This window comes from Carettochelys insculpta, chromosome 31 (genome assembly GCF_033958435.1).
Source record: "Carettochelys insculpta isolate YL-2023 chromosome 31, ASM3395843v1, whole genome shotgun sequence".
Taxonomy (NCBI): Eukaryota; Metazoa; Chordata; order Testudines; family Carettochelyidae; genus Carettochelys; species Carettochelys insculpta.
This window is the reverse complement of record NC_134167.1, coordinates 14,549,412-14,567,791: the sequence shown is the minus strand read 5'-3', so window position 1 is coordinate 14,567,791 and position 18,380 is coordinate 14,549,412. Positions and strand designations below refer to the sequence as shown.

Below are 18,380 nucleotides of genomic sequence, written 5' to 3'. Positions count from 1 at the left end.
GGAGGTAAGCATGAAGGGTTGCCGAGTCAAGTTGAGCTCCTATGACACTGATGCATGTGGTAGGTCCCAGGGTTGATTTGGCAATGTTGATGAGGAAACCTAGAGATTGTACAAGCTCTTGTGGAGTCTTGTGAAGGGCCTCGAAGAAGACAACGTCAAGATATGGGACTATGGTGATACCTTCCAATCTGAGGTGCACAAGCACTGATGCCAGAATCTTGGTGACTACCCTGGGGGCAGTTGAAAATCCAAAGGGAAGGACTCTGTATTGATAATGTTGTGATCTGAGGGTGAAGTGCAAGAAACAGTTGTGAGCAGGGTGAATGGTGATGTGGAAGGAAGCATCTGGAAGGTTGAGAGCTGCAAAGCAGACCCCTTCATCCAGTGCAGGGGTTATCGAAGATAGTGTGGTCATTTTGAAACGCTGCTTGCAGATGTATTTGTTCAGTCGCTGTAGATCTAGGATGGGGCTCCAATCCCCTGGTTTCTTTTCTGTTAGGAAGTCGTTTGAATAGAATTATTTCCCTAGATGTTGTTTTGGAACTTGTTCTATGGCTCTAATTTGTAAGAGGTGCTGTACTCTGAGATGCAATAAAGTCTCATGGGAAGGGTCCCTGAAGAGGATTGGGCAAGAGGGGGATGTTGGAGGGATAAAGAGTAGAGGCATATACTATCCCTGAGCAGTGATGTCTAAAATCTAATGGTTATTAGCATCCATTGGTGGTAAAAGGGGCATAGGCGGTGATGGAATATTTGAGAATCCTGGTGCACTGGAGATGTGGGAGGCTCGACGCGCCATTAACCAAATTCTCAAATGTGCTGCTTGGAGGCAGATGGTGCTGTTGAGTGATTATTTGGGGTGCTACACCTCTGATTTAATGGCCTATTACCATTAGGTCGATATGACCTGTAAGGCCGCCTAGGGAAATAGTGATCTTTGAATCTGTGATATGGGGCGTACCTTCTTTTGTGGAATGGAGGAGTGAACATCCCCAAAGTGAACAAAGTAGTCCATTTATCTTTGCTGGAGTGCAAAAGCTCATCAGTATTTGCTGCAAAGAGTCCAATCTTACCAAACGGTAAATCTATTTAAAAATTTTAAAAAGGTTCGCCGGGTTTAAAATCTTTAATTGCAGACGTTTCATCACTGAATGGAGTAACATCATCCTAGTAAGAGCTCTTCAAACTGTTGTTTATATAGTCCTTTCTCATAGACCTTATCAGTGATTGGTTCTTAATTAGGTACTTGTGTCTTCTATTCAAGACCAATTGCATTTGAACACGCCCTGATTAGCAGTCCTTTGATTGTCTAAGTTCAAACACTTGGTCCGAATCGGTAACTAGATCTTTAATTATTTACTTGTGTCTTCAATTTGAGACCGGCTGCACACAGTCCCACTCCTATTAGCCGTTCTTCTTCTATTATCATTTAATCGCATGGGTTCGAACACCGGATCTAAATCAATATGCCGGTTAACGGCCTCCTTTCCAGAGAACCATGCTTCCAAAAATTCTCTTCTCTGCCTAGATCTAGCCTGTCCTATTACCTTCACATTACTAAATCCTCCACCTTTGCCAGGAGGTCTTTTGGAATGCCTGTCACTTGTTGCCGTGATGTTCTTCTCTTGACTATGGCTGTACCTATAGCTCTGGCTGCCATGTTGGCTGCATCTAGTGCCATTTGCAAGGCTGTTTTAGATGCCATATAACCTTCTTGGACTATGGATTTTGGGATAGGACTTTTATCCTCAGGGAGAAATAGAATCCGGTGAGTAAGTTTCAAACACTTATCGAAATCATGGTTAGCCAGGAGTGTCGTGTAATTGGCTATACATAATTGGAGTGTGGAAGATGAGTACAGATTTTTCCCAAATAATTCTAAATGCTTGTGCTCCTTATCGTGGAGACTGCTTTTATACTGTGGTGCTTCTGCTCTCTGGTTGGCTGCATCTACCACGAGAGAATTGGGTTGTGCATTTTGAAACAGGAAATCCATGCCCTTCATGGGGAGGAAATACTTTCTATTGGCACATTTATGTGTAGGTGTAGCCAGGGCTGGATTTTGCCAGACTTCATCTGCTGCCTCCATTACAGCTTCATCTAGTGATAAAGCTACTATAGCAGAAGTAAAAACAACGAGAAGTCCTGTGGCACTTTATAGACTAACAGATTTTTTGGAGCATAAGCTTTCATGGGCACAGACCCACTTCATCAGATGCATTGGAGTGGAGATTCCAGAGGCAGGTCTAAATATGCAGGCTGATGAAAAGAAGGGAGTACCAATCAAGAGGAAGGCCAGAGTTGATGAGGTTAATTCAGTCAGGAAGGATGTGGCCCTCCTCCAGCAGCTGATGTGGAGGTGTGAACTCCAAGAGAGAAGAAATTGCTCTTGTAATTGGCCAGCCACTCCCAGTGTCTGTTGAGTCCCTGACTGATGGTTGTCAAACTTGCAAACGAATTGTAGCTCTGGCGTTTCCCTTTGGAGTGTGTTTTTGAAGTGTTTTTTTTGCAGGACGGCTACTTTTAAATCTCCTACTGAGTGTCCAGGGAGACTGCAGTGCTCTCCTACAGGTTTTTGTACATTACCATTCCTGATATCTGATTTGTGTCCATTTATTCTTTTATGTAGATCCTGTCCAGTTTGGCAGAGGGGCTTTGGCACATAATGGCATATATTATATCAGCAGATGTGCAGGTGAATGACCCCATGATGGTGTGGTTGATGTGGTTAGGCCCTGTGATATTGTCGCTGGCGTAGATATGTGGGCAGAGTTGGCACCAAGGTTTTGTAATGGGAAAGTGTGGTATGAGCAGTCTGCAGCCATTTTGGTTTCGGCAGCCAGCGGAGACCTCACATACACAGCAGCCCCTTGAACTTTTGCACTGTCTCCCCCTTGCAGCCCTGAAGCAGCCGAAACCAGCTTCAGACCAGTTCTTATCTCTCCTGTTAACCACCAATCAAGTAACAACTCACTGCAGCCACTGTATAAAGATCCCTGGCTTGTATCCAGGCAGAGTCTTTGTACCAAGGTACTTGGCTCTCCTTTCTTTGTGCAGAAATAAAGAAAACTTCCTTACCCCTGTCTAGTTGTTATTGGCTCTCAGCTAGGCGGACCGAATTTTCGGTAACAGTTTGTTGCAGGGATTGGCTCCTGAGTTAGAGTTACTGTGTTGTGGTCTATAGTTGCTGGGGAGGATTTGATTCAGGTTGGCAGGCTGTCTGAAGGCGAGGACTGACCTTCCTCCCAAGGTGTCTGAGTGTGAGGGATCACTGTCCAGGATGGGTTGTCGATCACTGATGATGCGCTGGAGAGGTTTTAGCGATGGCCAGTGATGGTCTGTTACTTTCCTTGTCAGTCCAAGACTGAGACAGCTTTAGGCTTCAGTATGCCTGACATGACATGACATATCACCCATCCTCACCCTAGACAGAACGGAGCACGATGGGCACAGCTTGGATTCCGCTTTAATTCTTGTGGAGGAGGAAGTGGACTCCCTGCCAGAGGGGATTTTCTCCACGTTATCCTGATCTGCCTACGGTGGCTCAAGAGGCCTGCCAAAGAGGAGCATTTTTAAAGGAGCTCCCTGCCCTTTCTGGCTTGAGAGCACTTCTGTGGGATATGGGCCTCCGAGGCAGGGTGTACGCTCGGACTGGCCGTCGGAGGAAGCATGGGTTCGCGGCACTTAGAACGTTTCTCAAACCCCACTGTGGCAGACATAATGAAACAGGATTCGTTGTTCAGTTTCTTCCTCTTTCTATTCCTGTTTGGGTTCTTTTGTCGTTGTTGTTTTTGTTGTGAGCAAAGAGCGCCTCAGTGGTCTATGTGCAGTATAGATAACATAGATAGATAGCACGAATGACTAAAGGAGCAAATCCAGGCAAAACCAACTTTTTTATTGTCTAAAACAGTGAACTAAGAAATTCATGAGAAACCACTCACCTTAAATCCAATTCTTTCTGCTCTATAGGGCTGAGGAGAGAGAGAAGCCGGAGCCCCCTCCGGAGCCTAGGCCGGCGATGAAGGAACTGAGGAGAGAGCAGGGCCACGCATGTGATCCGTAGTGGCATGACTGGCGTGTGCTGGAATCGTGCGTGTGCGGCCCCACTGAGTGCCGCCTGGAAAATCTCCATGCTGAGGTGCTGGGCAAGCCCACCACCTAATGTGGAGCACCCATGGAGACAGCACTTGAGGAAGAGCAAAAGTTCTTGCTGGTATGGGAGTGGGAGGCGCACACCAGCTAAAGGGGAGGCACACGACCATCTGTCCCATCCTGGGCCCCCCACACTGTTCCCTGCTCCACATTACCTGGGAGAAGGAGGGTTTGGGGGTGCTGCAGCAGACGGAGGAGCTGCTGGCATTCTGCTTCTTTCCCCGTTGCTCCTCCCAGCAGGGAAAGGAGCAGAACTTCCAGCCCAATCCCCCCAGCTCCTCCACAGAGCTTCAGCACCTGTGTACTGGGCCTGGGGGTGGAAGGAAGGAGGGGGCTGGCTGGAGTACTCAGAACCTCGTCCCGCAGGACCCGGTCCTATTCAGAGAGACGAGGCACTCGAGGGGCTGGGGATGGCCAGCCAGGAGGCATTCCAATGCGCCCTAGGAGTGAAAAATAGTTTGCTGGTATGGCATACGGTATTGGACCGGCCCACTTGCAGCACTGTACACAAATGGTCTGATCTCTCATTATCACCCCCTTAAAGACATTCCCAAAGGAAACAATACTTGACTAGCTCCCGCCAGACCATAGAAATCAGAACGAACTCACTCACTGTTTTCCACCAGAAGCCAGTCTGCAGAAAGAAAACCAAAACAAAACAGAACAAAGAACCCACTCAACATCTCAAAGAAGGCAGTCTCTTTCCATACTGCTGATCCAGCTCTGCCCCACTGACATTAATGAGCTTTTGACCACTTATTTTCATTAGAACAGGAACATGTTCAAAGTAAACAACTATTCTCACTGTTTATGTTATCATGTAGCAAACTGACATAATTCCAGCTCCCAACATAGCTATGGTCTTCCACCAGGGATGAAAACCCAAACCCCCCTGATATCCGTCAGCAGAAGATATCCGGATTAAAGTGGGAGAAATGCACTCAAATCAACACAGAACCACTCTGGCTATGTCTACACTTGCATTCCTCTTTTGAAAGAGGAATGCAAATGAGGCAGATGAGGCACTGATTTACATATCTTGCTCTTCATTTGCATACTCACTTTTCAGAAGGGATTCTTTCGAAAGAAGGAAAGCAGTGTAGATGGGAGTCTTTCAGAAATAAACCCCATCTTCAAAAGAACCCTTCCTCCTGAAACAAAATAGGAAGAAGGGCTCTTTCAAAGATGGGACTTATTTTTGAAAGAGCCACATCTACACTGCTTTTCTTCTTTTGAAAGAATCTCTTCCAAAAATTGGTTATGCAAATGAAGTGCAGGATATGTAAATCAGTGCCTCATTTGCATTTTTGATCCCCCTCATTTGCATTCCACTTTCGAAAGAGGAATGCAAGGGTAGATGTAGCCTCTGAATCCTACTTTTGCCCAGTACAGATGGAACCTCTCTAGTCAGGTTCTCTTGGGACTTGACCGGTGCTGAACAAGAGAATTTACTGAACGCCAGGAAGTCGTCATTGTCTAGCAGCATTGCCAACAATTCCACTGTTTATTGAGCTCTTAGAAGACATTGGCTATGTCTACACTAGCCAAAAACTTCAAAGTTGCCATGCAAATGGCCATTTCAAAGTTTAACAATGAAGTGCTCAAATACATATTCAGCACCTCATTAGCATGCGAGCGGCTGTGGCACTTTGAAATTGACGCGCCTCGCCGCCGCGCGGCTCGTCCAGACGGGGCTCCTTTTCGAAAGGACCCCACCTACTTCGAACTCCCCTTATTCCCATCTGCTCATAGGAGTAAGGGGACTTTGAAGTTTTTGGCTAGTGTAGACACGGCCATTTAGAGGTAAATTATAGCTAAATAACACAGAACACTGAGCGCCAGGATTGGTGGCTGTAAACAAACTTCATGGCTGACCTGGTCCCCCAGAAGCTTCATGATAAAGAGCAGTCTCACAATTGCAAATAGCTGCTCATTAGCATAACCCCAGAGCCAATTAGCATAGCCAAGTGAGATCTCCCTGCTGGGAGAGGCTGCTGCCAGTATTAAACAGGCTATGTAGACCTGCCTCTGCTGGCTAAAAGACCCTCTTTCAACCAGCTCCTGATGCCTGAAAAAAAATACAGTAATTTTCCTGTTTCCCCACTTTTTCTGCTTTCAATGTCTCTCTTGAAGCAAAATTTACAAATATGACACATTCATTTATATTACAAATAAAAACACAAAGATAAAAATCTGAGGAATTGCTTCATGCAAATTCAACAATTTCATTTTAAATTCTTTTGGAAAAATATATTTTCTCAGCAGTTATATCTTTTTTGATCATGTGGTTAATATTGCCATTGGCTCCTTGATTTACTAATGTCATTCAGGAGCACTAATAAGAATCAGCCCTGCTCATAAAGACACATTCATGACGGCTACCAAATAGGAAGAAGGGGCTTTTGAAGGCTGGGGGGCTCCTTTCGAAAGGCCCCCGTCTACAGGGGTGGCATGCGATTCAAAAGCGGCACTTTTGAATTGTGCACGACCGCCATTATTCTAATGAGGCACTGCATATTCACAGCAGCACCTCATTAGCACCTTCCCAACTCGCTCATCACCATGCGTGTGTGGACGCAGCCTTAGATAAGTACGTTACTCCGTGATTTATGCTATCTGTATGTTCAACCACCGTTCTAGTTCCCGCTCCTGCTCTCAGCCTGTCATCATGACTCCACTGTTTTACCACTAGAAAACTTCTCCTAATTCTTTCACCATGTTGGGATGTTATTGAACACACAAGTCCCCTCGCGGGCTTCAGGGTAAATTTCAAATCTAGTCTCAAGAAGACCACACTTTAAATGAAGATTGGGACTCACCTACCAGGCACATTCATCCACCTTCCAGGAACTGAACAAATCAATAATGTTTCTAAGAGAGTTTTCGTCCAAGCCTAGTTTTAACTGAGTCTCTATCCACAGACTCCACCAGAGTTACAGACAGGACATATTTTGTCTCTGATGTGTAGTATATGCTTTGGAGGGGAAGCACGGCCAAGGCCACCACACAATACTAAGGATGTGAATGGTTAACCAGTTAACTGGCAGAAGCTGGAGCAGCTCCCAACCTGCGGTGGGCAGGCAGCCGCTGCAGCCCCACGAGGCATCGCGGGCTGGGGCTGCTCTGGCCAGCTGGAGTAGCCCTTGTCCATGGCAGGGGTTGCTGCTCCAGCCCACCTGGGCTGGAGTGGGCATCCACCCCCACCCCTCCTAATGGACTAACTGGTTAAACGCAATGTTAATTAAACAGGGCTTTACATCCCTACACGGTACATTCTCTATCCCTCTGCTGCTTAAGCATAAAGCTATAGTGATCATTGCAAACTTACCCCTTTCCACTAGCAGCTCCTCTGCAAAGAAATAACATATATTTTAATAAAGTGCATGGTTTTTTCCTCACTACAGGCAGCTAACATTTTCCAGGCCGGATGAGTTCAGATTCCTAGCTGTTTAGTTTGTTATATGAAGACTGAAGCAAAGGGTGCATGCGTGCAGGACAGTACAGGTTAAGGAACTCTGTTTATTTCACACCCAGTCACACAAACCAACTACTGTCATTAGCATGTCACAAGTCTGTATGAACACCGTTTTTCTTTCTTATTCACGAGAATTATTTAGCCTAATGGATCAAAGCCCAGAACTGGACTTCACGAGCCACTCACGAGTCCTAGAATGTCTGCATTGCATATAGCTCTCTCGGGATTCATTCATCCATTCATTCGTGCCATGCTGATTAGCGGAGGCGCTCATGGCCCTCCACCCCTGTCTATTACGAGTACTCTGGCGCATCTCCACAGTATGGTGGCAATGCAACCATGAAGTGACACTCTCCAGTATCTTCTCACGTTGTCTACCTCGTCCTCGCTTTCCATTATACTTTCCTGGTAGTAAATTTTCCAGTGCAGACGTCCTAATTATATGGCCTATAAATTTTGCCTGCCTTGTTCTTATCCTATTCAACAGTGTTCTTTTGCTGTTGGCTTCATTTAAGACAGACTCATTCGTCCTTTTGATCGTCCATGAGATGCACAACATCCTTCTTAAAAACCACATTTCTGTGGCTTCAACGTACTTCTCATCTCTCGGGATATGTCTACAATAGAGCTAGGAGGTATAATGCCCAGCTTGTAAGTAAGGCAGAGACAACAGTCTACCACTAAGAGCTTCTGAAAAATTAGGCAGGTACATGGGACTGCTAGTACAACCTGGTGCAAGTGCAGATATGGTTGCATTGCTAATTTGGGTTTGCTGCATCAGTCAGAAATAGTGTGGGTATGCCTAGCCAAACTGAGAATTATACCTCCAGTTCCAGTATAGATATAGGATTAGTGAAAATGAAGCTTCTTAGTGGATGGGAAAAGAGACAATTTTCCCAACTTCCACATCATTGATGAAAACATCAGATAGAATACGGCCAGCAACTGATCCATGTCGGACAACACTAGAAACACGCCCGCTTTATGAGGATTGTCTGTTTACCTTTATGCGTTTAGACCGATCAGTTAGTCATCTTTTAATCTATGTATCATAAATCATATTAATTGTTATGTTGATTTAGATTTCTAAACTAAATGTCAGGTAGTACCAAGTCAAACATCTTGCAGATATCTATTTTCTCTGCCAATCAAACTTGTAAAGTGTTGAAGGAAGGGATTTGCCAGGTCCCACAGGAATGGAAGCAGAAATGTGGACCAGGCGAGGGTCTTTGTACAATTCCCACGATGATTTTTAGGTGCTTGGATACCCCAAGCATGGGCTTCTTATTTATATGAGGACAGACAAACTGACAGAATAAATCAATTACTAGAAAGTTGGGGAAAAATCAATGGGTATGAATCTATAAATCAAGTATATTAAGTACAAGATAGTTTTGAGTTGCATCCTTAAAATATTTATTCACTTCTTATTAAAGTATAAGTATGAATATGAATGCACATTTTGTGTTATGAAAAAATCAGCAAATTCTGTATTTGCCCAATTATCTTCATAGGGACTATTTATGTTGGAAAGGATATCTCATATAACTCAAAGTTTGTAGAGCCACACAAAACAACACATATCTGAGATCTCCAGATCTGAGAAAGTGGGTCTGCCCCATGAAAGCTCATCACCTAATAAATTACTTTGTTAGTCTTTAAAGTGCTACATGATTGCCAGTTTGTTTTGTTACAAAAGAGAACAGTGTTGTTTCTTAAATTCTGCTTGCACAATGGAGCGTTTAGGGGCTTTTATTTAGACTTAGACATACAGAATGTACAGTTTAATTAACAAGTACCTGTTTAGAAATTGGAGCAAACTTACCTTTTGCATTCTGGAGTTCTGCAAAAGAAAAAATCAGAAAGATTTACATGTTTTTGTAATTTAAAATTAGTTTCTCAACGTCACTGAGTACATCAATATTTAAATTCTAGAACTTCAAGGATTACCTAAATTCAGTGAACAAATTAGGCCCTGTGGACTTTCCATTAGATTTGATGGGCTTTGAATGGGCTTTGTATCTCGAAACTGTCTAATACCTTTTGGAAAAAACTTTTTTTTAAAATTGGGACTAGAAGAACAAGTGCATAGATCTAATGCTATGGAATAAAAGCAGCCTTACTGAGAGCATGCCATATGATGAATTGAATTAAGCTGGTGCACATCTTAGAAACTGGCACACTTCAGTGATGGCAAAAGAAGAAAAAATTTACACACAGCTGTTGACTTGAATGGAAGCAATGAAGACTTACGGCTTATCGGAGGGACAGATGCTGAAAAATAAAAATGGAAATAACCCATTCAGTTTTTCTCCAAATGAGACATACAGTATATTTTAACTGGAGGATTTCCTAAATTACTAAGTGCAAGATACGAACAGAAAACTTTCTGACTTCTGCTTCACTTCAAAACACAACAGAGTGTCAAATGAGACTGCATTTGAAATTGTACAGTGGGAGTCAGATGTGAAGTTTTGCTTGCTTAATCTAAGTTTCAATTCAGTCTCATCATAAACTATCATTCTTCTCTTTTGCTAAGAAGGCTACAAAAATGTAGTTTTGCAGTGCTTTAAGTTGCTTTGGTGCAAAGGAATGATACGCATTTGGCTGCATATTTTGTGCTGTCGTGTAAACCAACGATCTCAATAGTTCCCAAGGAAATAATGCTGAATCTGACTTGTCCCTCGAGTGAGAACTTCCTCAACTCCCTTTCATAGCCATCTGAAATGGTCTGTCATCACTGACCTCTTGCATAAATTCACCAAGAGGGCAATATTTGACCTCCCTCCCCCCAGCTAAAAATTGGAGCAAACTTACAGCTTTCCACCTGGAACTGGCCTGAAAAAGAAATATTGTCAAAAATGCACTTTCTTTTCATACAGGGGACTTAGTCCTGCTCTATAACAACATTGGGATTCCAGCCATTGATTATACAAAAACAAGAACTGGCTTCAAATAGACAAGTATTTTCACTTTTTATATTAACATATGCCAAGCCTGACACCATTCCAGCCTTAGGCACAGCTATGAGCCGTCTTTGGCCCTCCCTTGAGGTTAAACACTGAAATTTCATTGACTCCCATCTGCAGAACAAACCCAGATTTCCCAGAGAGAAATGCACTCAAAGCAACTCAGAACCCCACTTTGACCCAGTGCTTAATAGCTCGTATTTGTCTGTCCCTCCAATCACTGCAAAAAGCTTCCTGTCCCTAAGCAATCGCAGAAATCCCCCCCATACAGCCCCAAAGAGCGAGCTTAGGATGTTCCCTGATTGAAGGAATAAGAACAGAAACAATGTAAAGACAACAACAAGAAGTCCTGTGGCACCTTATAGACTGACAGATATTTTGGAGCATCAGCTTTTGTGGGCAAAGAACCGCTTCGTCAGATGCAATGTAAAGACACTACATTTCCCTCTGGAGTTTTAGTGAAAAATAAACGAATGTAGAAATATCAAAGATATAAATTTTCTTCCACATCAGGTAAAGACTATTTTATCAAATAAAGATTGTAGTACAGTGTGAAGAGAAGTAGTTATCAGATCTAGAGAAGTAGTTATTCCTCTTTATTTGGCACTGGTGAGGTCACATCTGGAATATTGTGTCCAGTTTTGGGCCCCCCAGTATAATAAGGATGTGGATTTGCTGGAGCAGGTTCAGCAGAGGGCAACAAAAAATGATTAAGGGTCTGGAGCACAAGACCTATGAGGATAGGCTGAGGGATCTGGGCTTGTTTAGTTTACAGAAGAGAAGAGACAGAGGTGATTTAATAGCAGCCTTCAACTTCCTGGAGGGGAGCTCTAAAGAGGAGGGTGAGAAACTGTTCTCAGTGGTGTCAGATGGCAGAACAAAGAGTAATGGTCTGAAGTTGAAGAGGGAAAGGTGTAGGTTAGATATTAGGAAAAACTACTTCACCAGGCGGGTGGTGAAGCATTGGAATGTGTTGCCTAGAGAGGTGGTGGATTCTCCATCCCTTGAGGTTTTTAAGTCCCAGCTGGACAAGACCCTGGCTGGGATGACTTAGTGGGGGGTTGATCCTGCTTGAAGCAGGGGGCTGGACTAGTGTCCGTTCCAGCCCTGTGATTCTGTGATTCTGTGAAGACTGATATCTTATCCCGCTCTCTTTTGCTGCTTGTAATATCAATTTCTGCATTTCCTCCTGCAAGCAACATTTAGAAATAGGGACATGCATTTTTATTAAAACACAGATAATAAAAACAGGAGGCGTTGCTTAATGCACATTTACTAATTTTCTGCTAAAATTGGCAAATAACCAACATTTACATGTATGTTTTTAGATCACAAGTGTCAATGGTCTACTTGATTTATTATCTTCATTCATGAGCAGTTTTATGAATCGGCCATATTCATACAGACACATTCAGGGAGATACATATTTTGGGCCACGTGTTTGTGCTATCTGCGTCTTCACTCACCATATCATTCTATAGCCTGCTCTCAGTCTGCCATCATGACTTCACTATTCTACTGCTAGTAATAAATAACCTCGTCTTTTTGCAATGTAAGGTGGCTACTGAATGTACAGGTTCTCCTACTAGTTTCAGGGAGTATTGTAAATCTAGTCTTAATAGAATCACATTATAAATGAAGATTAGGACATACTACCATGCACACTAACCCACTTCCTGAGAATTGAATAAATTATATAGTTTTAAAAATGTTCACAAATGCCTACTTTTTCCTCTGTGTAATTGCACCGACATTAGCAGATTTACAGACAGGATGGGGAGTAAGCTGTTCTGAGAAGATGTACACAGCGCATGCATTTGCATCAGATCCTCTATTCCTCCCCTGCTTCACAGGAAAGCTACAGAGATCAACATAAACTTACCACATTTCTCTCACAGCTCCTCTGCAAATGAAAGCCACACATTTGAGTGTTCACTACATAGTATGAAAAACAGAAAACATATAAAACTGCTGGAGCGCTTCCAAACACACGGCCTGAGGTCAATACTGCACATTCGATGGCAGGACAGAGTTATGAACCTGGAAGTCCTGGACAGAGCAGGAACCATGAGCATCGAAGCCATGATTCTGAAAGCCCAGCTTCGCTGGACACGGCACGTCATACTAATGGAGGAGTCAAGAATCCCTAAGTAAATCCTCTACGGTGAGCTCTCCCAGGGCAGAAGGAATCAAGGTAGGCCTCGCCAGAGGTACAAAGACTGCATGAAGGCCAACATTGCTCATGCTGGTTTAAAACCAGATCAGCTAGAGCAGCATGCAAAAGACCGACCAGGCCGGCGTGCTCCCGTACGACACATGTATGACAACTTCGAAGCGCAGCAAAGCGTACGTCTCATTGACGCTTGTGAGAGGAAGAAAGCAACAGCAGCAGCCGCACCAACAGAACCAGGACAATTCCCTTGCCCCCACTGCGAACGCCCAGGCCATTCAAAGCTTGGACTCCTCAGCCACATGCGAGTCCACAACCGATGAGCCTGTGCAAGCTCAAGATGTCATCGTTGGACATGACAGACTACCCACATAGTATGAACTAGAATTTTCTATGCAGAGTGAATTAGAAAAAGGAGCTTTTCAGCGCATTCTAGTGAGATTGCAGCAAATGACACAGGTGTGCAGAACACAAGACTGTCAGAAGTGTCTACTTCACACAAATCAACAATCATCATCATTCTACACGTTACTGTGGGGAGTATTCTCCTTCCTATTAATTAGGTTGTATTTAAGTTAAGGTCTATAGCTCAGCACTAACCAGTCATATGATCCTGTTTTCTAGATCCTATACATTGAGGGTGTGTTCACATAGCAAAGCTAGTTTGGAAAAATGGCTGCTATTCGGGAATAATTTGGCAAGCATCTACATAGCAAAAGCATCCTTTCAAAATAATTTTAAAATAGCAGCTGGCTTATTTTGAATTCTGTAAACCTCATTCTACGAGGGATATTGCCGCTTCCAAAATAGGTACTTTGGCATAGAGATTGCGTAGACGAGGAATAGGGGTTATTTCGAAATAGGGGGCAGACCCAGCATGCCTTAAATCCAGTTCAGTGCCCAATCAGTGTGGACGCTCTATTTTGAAATAGCTGAGAGCTATCGTGATACACATTTTTGAGTGTAGATGTGCTGTTTTGAAATACGCTAATCGGGAAAATCTCTTCACAGAATCACAGAATCCCTAGGCTGGAAGGGACCTCAGGAGGTCATCTAGTCCAGTTCCCTGCTTCAAGCAGGATCAACCCCAACTAAGTCATCCCAGCCAGGACCTTGTCCAGCCGGGCCTTAAAAACCTCAAGGGATGGAGAATCCACCACCTCTCTAGGCAACGCATTCCAGGGCTTCACCACCCTCCTGGGGAAAGAGTTTTTCCTAATATCCAACCTACATCTTGCAGAGAGGGGCAGCTGGAAAGCATGTCTGGCAGTTTGGCAAGTTCTTCAGCTGGGTCTACGCTAGGAAGTTTTGTCGACAAAGGGGCCTTCTGTCGACACAACTCAGGTAGCAGCCACATATTTAAAGCATTCTGTCAACAGACTCTTGACAGAACTCTGCATTTGCTTTGACAGTATTATCCCTCCAAAATTTGAGGCATAACGATCTGCTGACATAGTATCGTCGACAGAAGTGCAGTGCAGCCAGTTTTGTCGGCAGATGGGGTCTTCCAGTTGCCAGGAAGCCCTCTTTCCAGAGCTTCAACGTCAAAGTAGGGACCGTGTAGACGATCCGTGTCCCGCAACATCAAAATAGCGGGGTCCTCCATGGAAGCCATCAGCTGAGGGGTTGAGAGACGCTCTCTCTCCAGCCCCTGCAGGGCTCTATGGTCACTGTGTGCAGCAGCCCTTAGCCCAGGGCTTCTGGCTGCTGCTGCTGCAGCTGGGGATCCATGCTGCATGCACAGGGTCTGCAACCAGTTGTCGGCTCTGTGGATCTTGTGTTGTTTAGTGCAACTGTGTCTGGGAGGGGCCCTTTAAGGGAGCGACTTGCTGTTGAGTCCGCCCTGTGACCCTGTCTGCAGCTGTTCCTGGCACCCTTATTTCGATGTGTGCTACTTTGGTGTGTAGATGTTCCCTCGCAGCGCCTATTTCGATGTGGTGCTGCCCAACGTCGAAGTTGAACGTCGACGTTGCCAGCCCTGGAGGACGTGTAGACGTTATTCATCGAAATAGCCTATTTCGATGTAGCGTGCACGTGTAGACGTAGCCTTGGTGTTACATATCTATCAATCAAATGTGTAGGAGGCAGAGAAAGGAATGTACCAGCTCCTTTGAGAACTGAAAGCAGATACTTAGATGTGATTCACTTTACACAATAAAGTGATTGTTTTCAAGGGGCTTAGATGCTCTTAGCACCAGTAATTGTAACCAGTTAAACATCAGTTCGTAAAAGACCAACTAGCTGCAAAGAAATTTTTGTGAGTCTTTAAAGTGCTATTGGACTGCTTTTTTGTTTTGATAGTGTATAGACTAGCCCGGCTTTCTCTCTGTTACTATCTGCAAAGAGGCCATTTACATGGGGAAGGACAACTGAGAATCTGAGGAAATGGACAGCTTCTTATAGTCAATGGATGAATTAGGGGCTTTTGTTTACTTTTAGAAATACAGTTGATTTAAAAAGAAAGAACGAAGAAAATTTGCTTAGAAATCAGCGCAAACGTACCATTTTCATGCTGAAGTTGTTCTGCAAAGAAAAAATTGGATCATGATTCTTTTTTGTTTGTTATTGAAAATTTGGTTCCCAATACCATTTACTGTCAGTACTTAATTTGTGGAATAGCAAGAATTACCTAAACTTAGTGAAAAAATTAGCTCAGGTGAGACCTTTCATTAGATTTGATCAGCTTTAGATTTGTCCCAAGGATTCCCAAAATAGTCCTCTGTATTTTTGGAAGACTATTTTTTATACTAAAACCAGAAAAACAAGTGACTAGAGGTTGGTTTTTTTTCAATGTCACCAAACAGAAGCAACGATAAATCAGAGCTTCCCATAAAATGCACTAAGATTCAGAGCAAACAAAGCAATGATACATTTTTGTGGTTGGTAGAATGAAGGGCATCATTAATGAAAGCTGAAAAATTTTGCCACAGACAACTTTTGATTTGAGTAGAAGTACTGAAAAGGCAACTTTGACTTACGGATAATCGGCTGGAGATTTGCTGAAAAAGAAATTGCAAAATAATTAATTCAGAGTTTTCTCCAAATGATGCAGAGAATGTGATTTTTTTTTAAAGTAAAGAATCTCCTAAATGATCAGATGCATCATAGTAGCAAAAACTCTGCTTTCTTTTCTACCAGGAAAACAAATTGGGGATTAAATGAGATTTCACACGATATATTGAACAATGGAAGTCAGATGTGAAACTTTGCCTGTTTAATCTCAGATTCAATGCAGTCGCATTGCAAATCCCCCCCATCTCAGCTTGATAAGATGGCAAAAAAAAAAATTTACACTTCCCCAGTGCCTCCTGTGGATCCGTCGCAAAAGAACGACATGCATTCAAGTAGCTACTCACTTTGCTGGGTTGTGTAAATTAGCTTTCTCAGTGCTCCCCAGGGAAATAACACTCAGTCTGGTCTGTCTCAGGTGAGGGAGTTTCCTGGACTCCCCTTATTGAACAACTGATGGAAATTCATCAACAGCGCAACATTTGGCCTTCTACTGCGAAAGCCTGGAAATTACAGCAAACTTACTGTTTTCCACCTGCTGCCACCCCACAAGAAACCAAAACCAATATTAATGAGGGGAAGAGCAGGAGTCAAGGCAGGTGGGAAATGCAGGGCTCAGGACAGGCAGCTGGGAGGTGGGGGGCTTACCTGGGCCACCCTTGCGGGTGAGGGGGGCACTGCTCCCCAGCCAGCAGGTGCCTCTTGAGGAGGCAGAACTGCGATCCCTGGAGAGCAGCTCCTCCCGGGGGGGATAATGCCAGTCTGTGTGCTTGTCAGGTGGAGCTTGGGGTTCTGCAGCCTGGCCCCAGCCTGCTGATGCCCCTTGCTTGCAGGCTGTCTGGGGGATGCAGCCACTCAAACTAGTGCTGCCTTCCTGACCTGCAGCTGATCCAGGGGTGCCTAGCTTGGTGCAATGGCCACCCTGTTCTGGAGCCTGTTGGATGTAGGGGTGGCACTTTGTGAGTTGGCCCCGCCCTCCAGCTGTCCCTCCACATTGCAGCCCCCCTCCATACTCCATACCTGCAGCCTGTTCAGGGGCATGCACGGGAGGGCTGGCCAGGCTCTGTGAGCTTGTCCCTGCCTCCAGTGGTCCCCCTGCAGCCTCTGGGTGCTGCCCACCACTCCAGCATGCCTGTCTAGCTCAGTGGCTTGAGTACTAGCCTGCTAAGCCCCAGGTTGTGAGCTCAATCCTTGAGAAGGCCATTTAAGGATTGGGGCAAGTAGACAATAGGGTTGGTGCTTGAGTCTTGCCAAGAGCGCAGAGGACTGGACTAAATGACCTCCCAAGGTCCCTTCCAGCTCTAGGAGATGTGTACCTTCAATTGCATCAATATCCTGCAGCCTGCTCCAAGATCTGCCCCCCAGCCCCTCCCCTACTGTGGTCTGCAGGCTACCAGGAAGAGAAGTTGAAACTTCTGGGGAAGCCCTGCTCTCCAACAGCCCCTCTGTGGCCTTCAGGCTGACTAGTGGTGGGTGAGGTGTAGTGAAGGAAGGGAAGAATTGGAAGGTGCATTTTCAACATTTGTCCACTTATTCATGGTGACAAAGCCTGATTTGGAATTACTGATTTGTGATACATATTGACTAAACTGGGATGTAACTTGTGGCTAATGAGTGCTGCAAATCTCTCATGCAAAGATGAACATATGTCATCACTGTAGTAAGGAGAAGACCTGACAGTAAAGCCTAAAGCCTGAACAATGGCTTTCCATGAATTATTGAAGGAAACAGAAAGGAGATGTATCAATATTTTTATCGTTATACATTTCTCCCATGGATGGAAAGCTTTTGTTGCAACTGAATTTAGTATAGACTCAATAAAGAGGATTAATTGAACTAGGATTATACTTAATTTCTCCCAATTTATTTGTAATCCCAATTTGGGCAAAAGAAAAATATATTTGTCTTATGTGCAATGGGATGTCTTCCCTGGATTAATCCTTCTAGTCAATCATCCAGGGTAAATGCACTTCCCTTGCCTTCGGATACTCTGCTATAACAGAGGGATTTTGCTTGGTCCTGCCAAGAGGGCAGGGGACTGGACTAGACGACCTCCTGAGGTCCCTTCCAGTTCTAGGAGACGTGTATCCCCAATTATATTATTGAATATATTCTAGGTTCTGTAGACAATCCAAAATGGAGGTCTCAGTTGTTGTCTCAAATGATCAAATGTAATTATTTCCAACGACAAGATCTTACTGAAACTTGGAAATACGCCTCTTTTAAATCCAGGGCAGCGTAATATTTTCTCTCTGTGGATCCATTTTCCTTCTCCATTGTGAGATGACTATTGGTTCAGATGGAGCCAGAGATTGCAATACCATTTGCTGAACCAGTTAAATTGGCTGGGGCGAAGGGGGGAGTGGATTTCTCTGGGAAAGATGGTTTAGGTGGTGGAAGGTGAGGAAAAAAATCATCTGAAATCCTCTAAAATCCCCTTCCTGAAGAAACACACACTTGAGGCTTTTCTTCAGCACATCTTCTTCCAGTTCCATTGTACAACTGACTCAGTCTTCACTGGAGCTGGGGACAGATCTGAGCTATGCACCTAGGCTGCATCTACACTATGAGATAAATTGGATATTTAGTAACTTCAAATGTTTAA

General features: G+C 44.2%; 1 protein-coding gene across 1 annotated transcript in view; it reads right to left on the bottom strand.

Annotated features, from left to right (window-relative positions):
• Nucleotides 1-18,380, bottom strand: part of LOC142004375 (butyrophilin subfamily 2 member A2-like) — a 109,745-nt gene that overhangs the window by 62,370 nt on the left and 28,995 nt on the right. The window contains exons 9-15 of the mRNA XM_074981993.1: nt 15,745-15,765; nt 15,269-15,289; nt 10,445-10,465; nt 9,881-9,901; nt 9,453-9,470; nt 7,481-7,501; nt 4,766-4,786 (exon numbers count right to left, since the gene is read on the bottom strand). Coding sequence (XP_074838094.1) covers nt 4,766-4,786; nt 7,481-7,501; nt 9,453-9,470; nt 9,881-9,901; nt 10,445-10,465; nt 15,269-15,289; nt 15,745-15,765 — 144 coding nt within the window. The remainder of the gene's footprint in view (nt 1-4,765; nt 4,787-7,480; nt 7,502-9,452; nt 9,471-9,880; nt 9,902-10,444; nt 10,466-15,268; nt 15,290-15,744; nt 15,766-18,380) is intronic.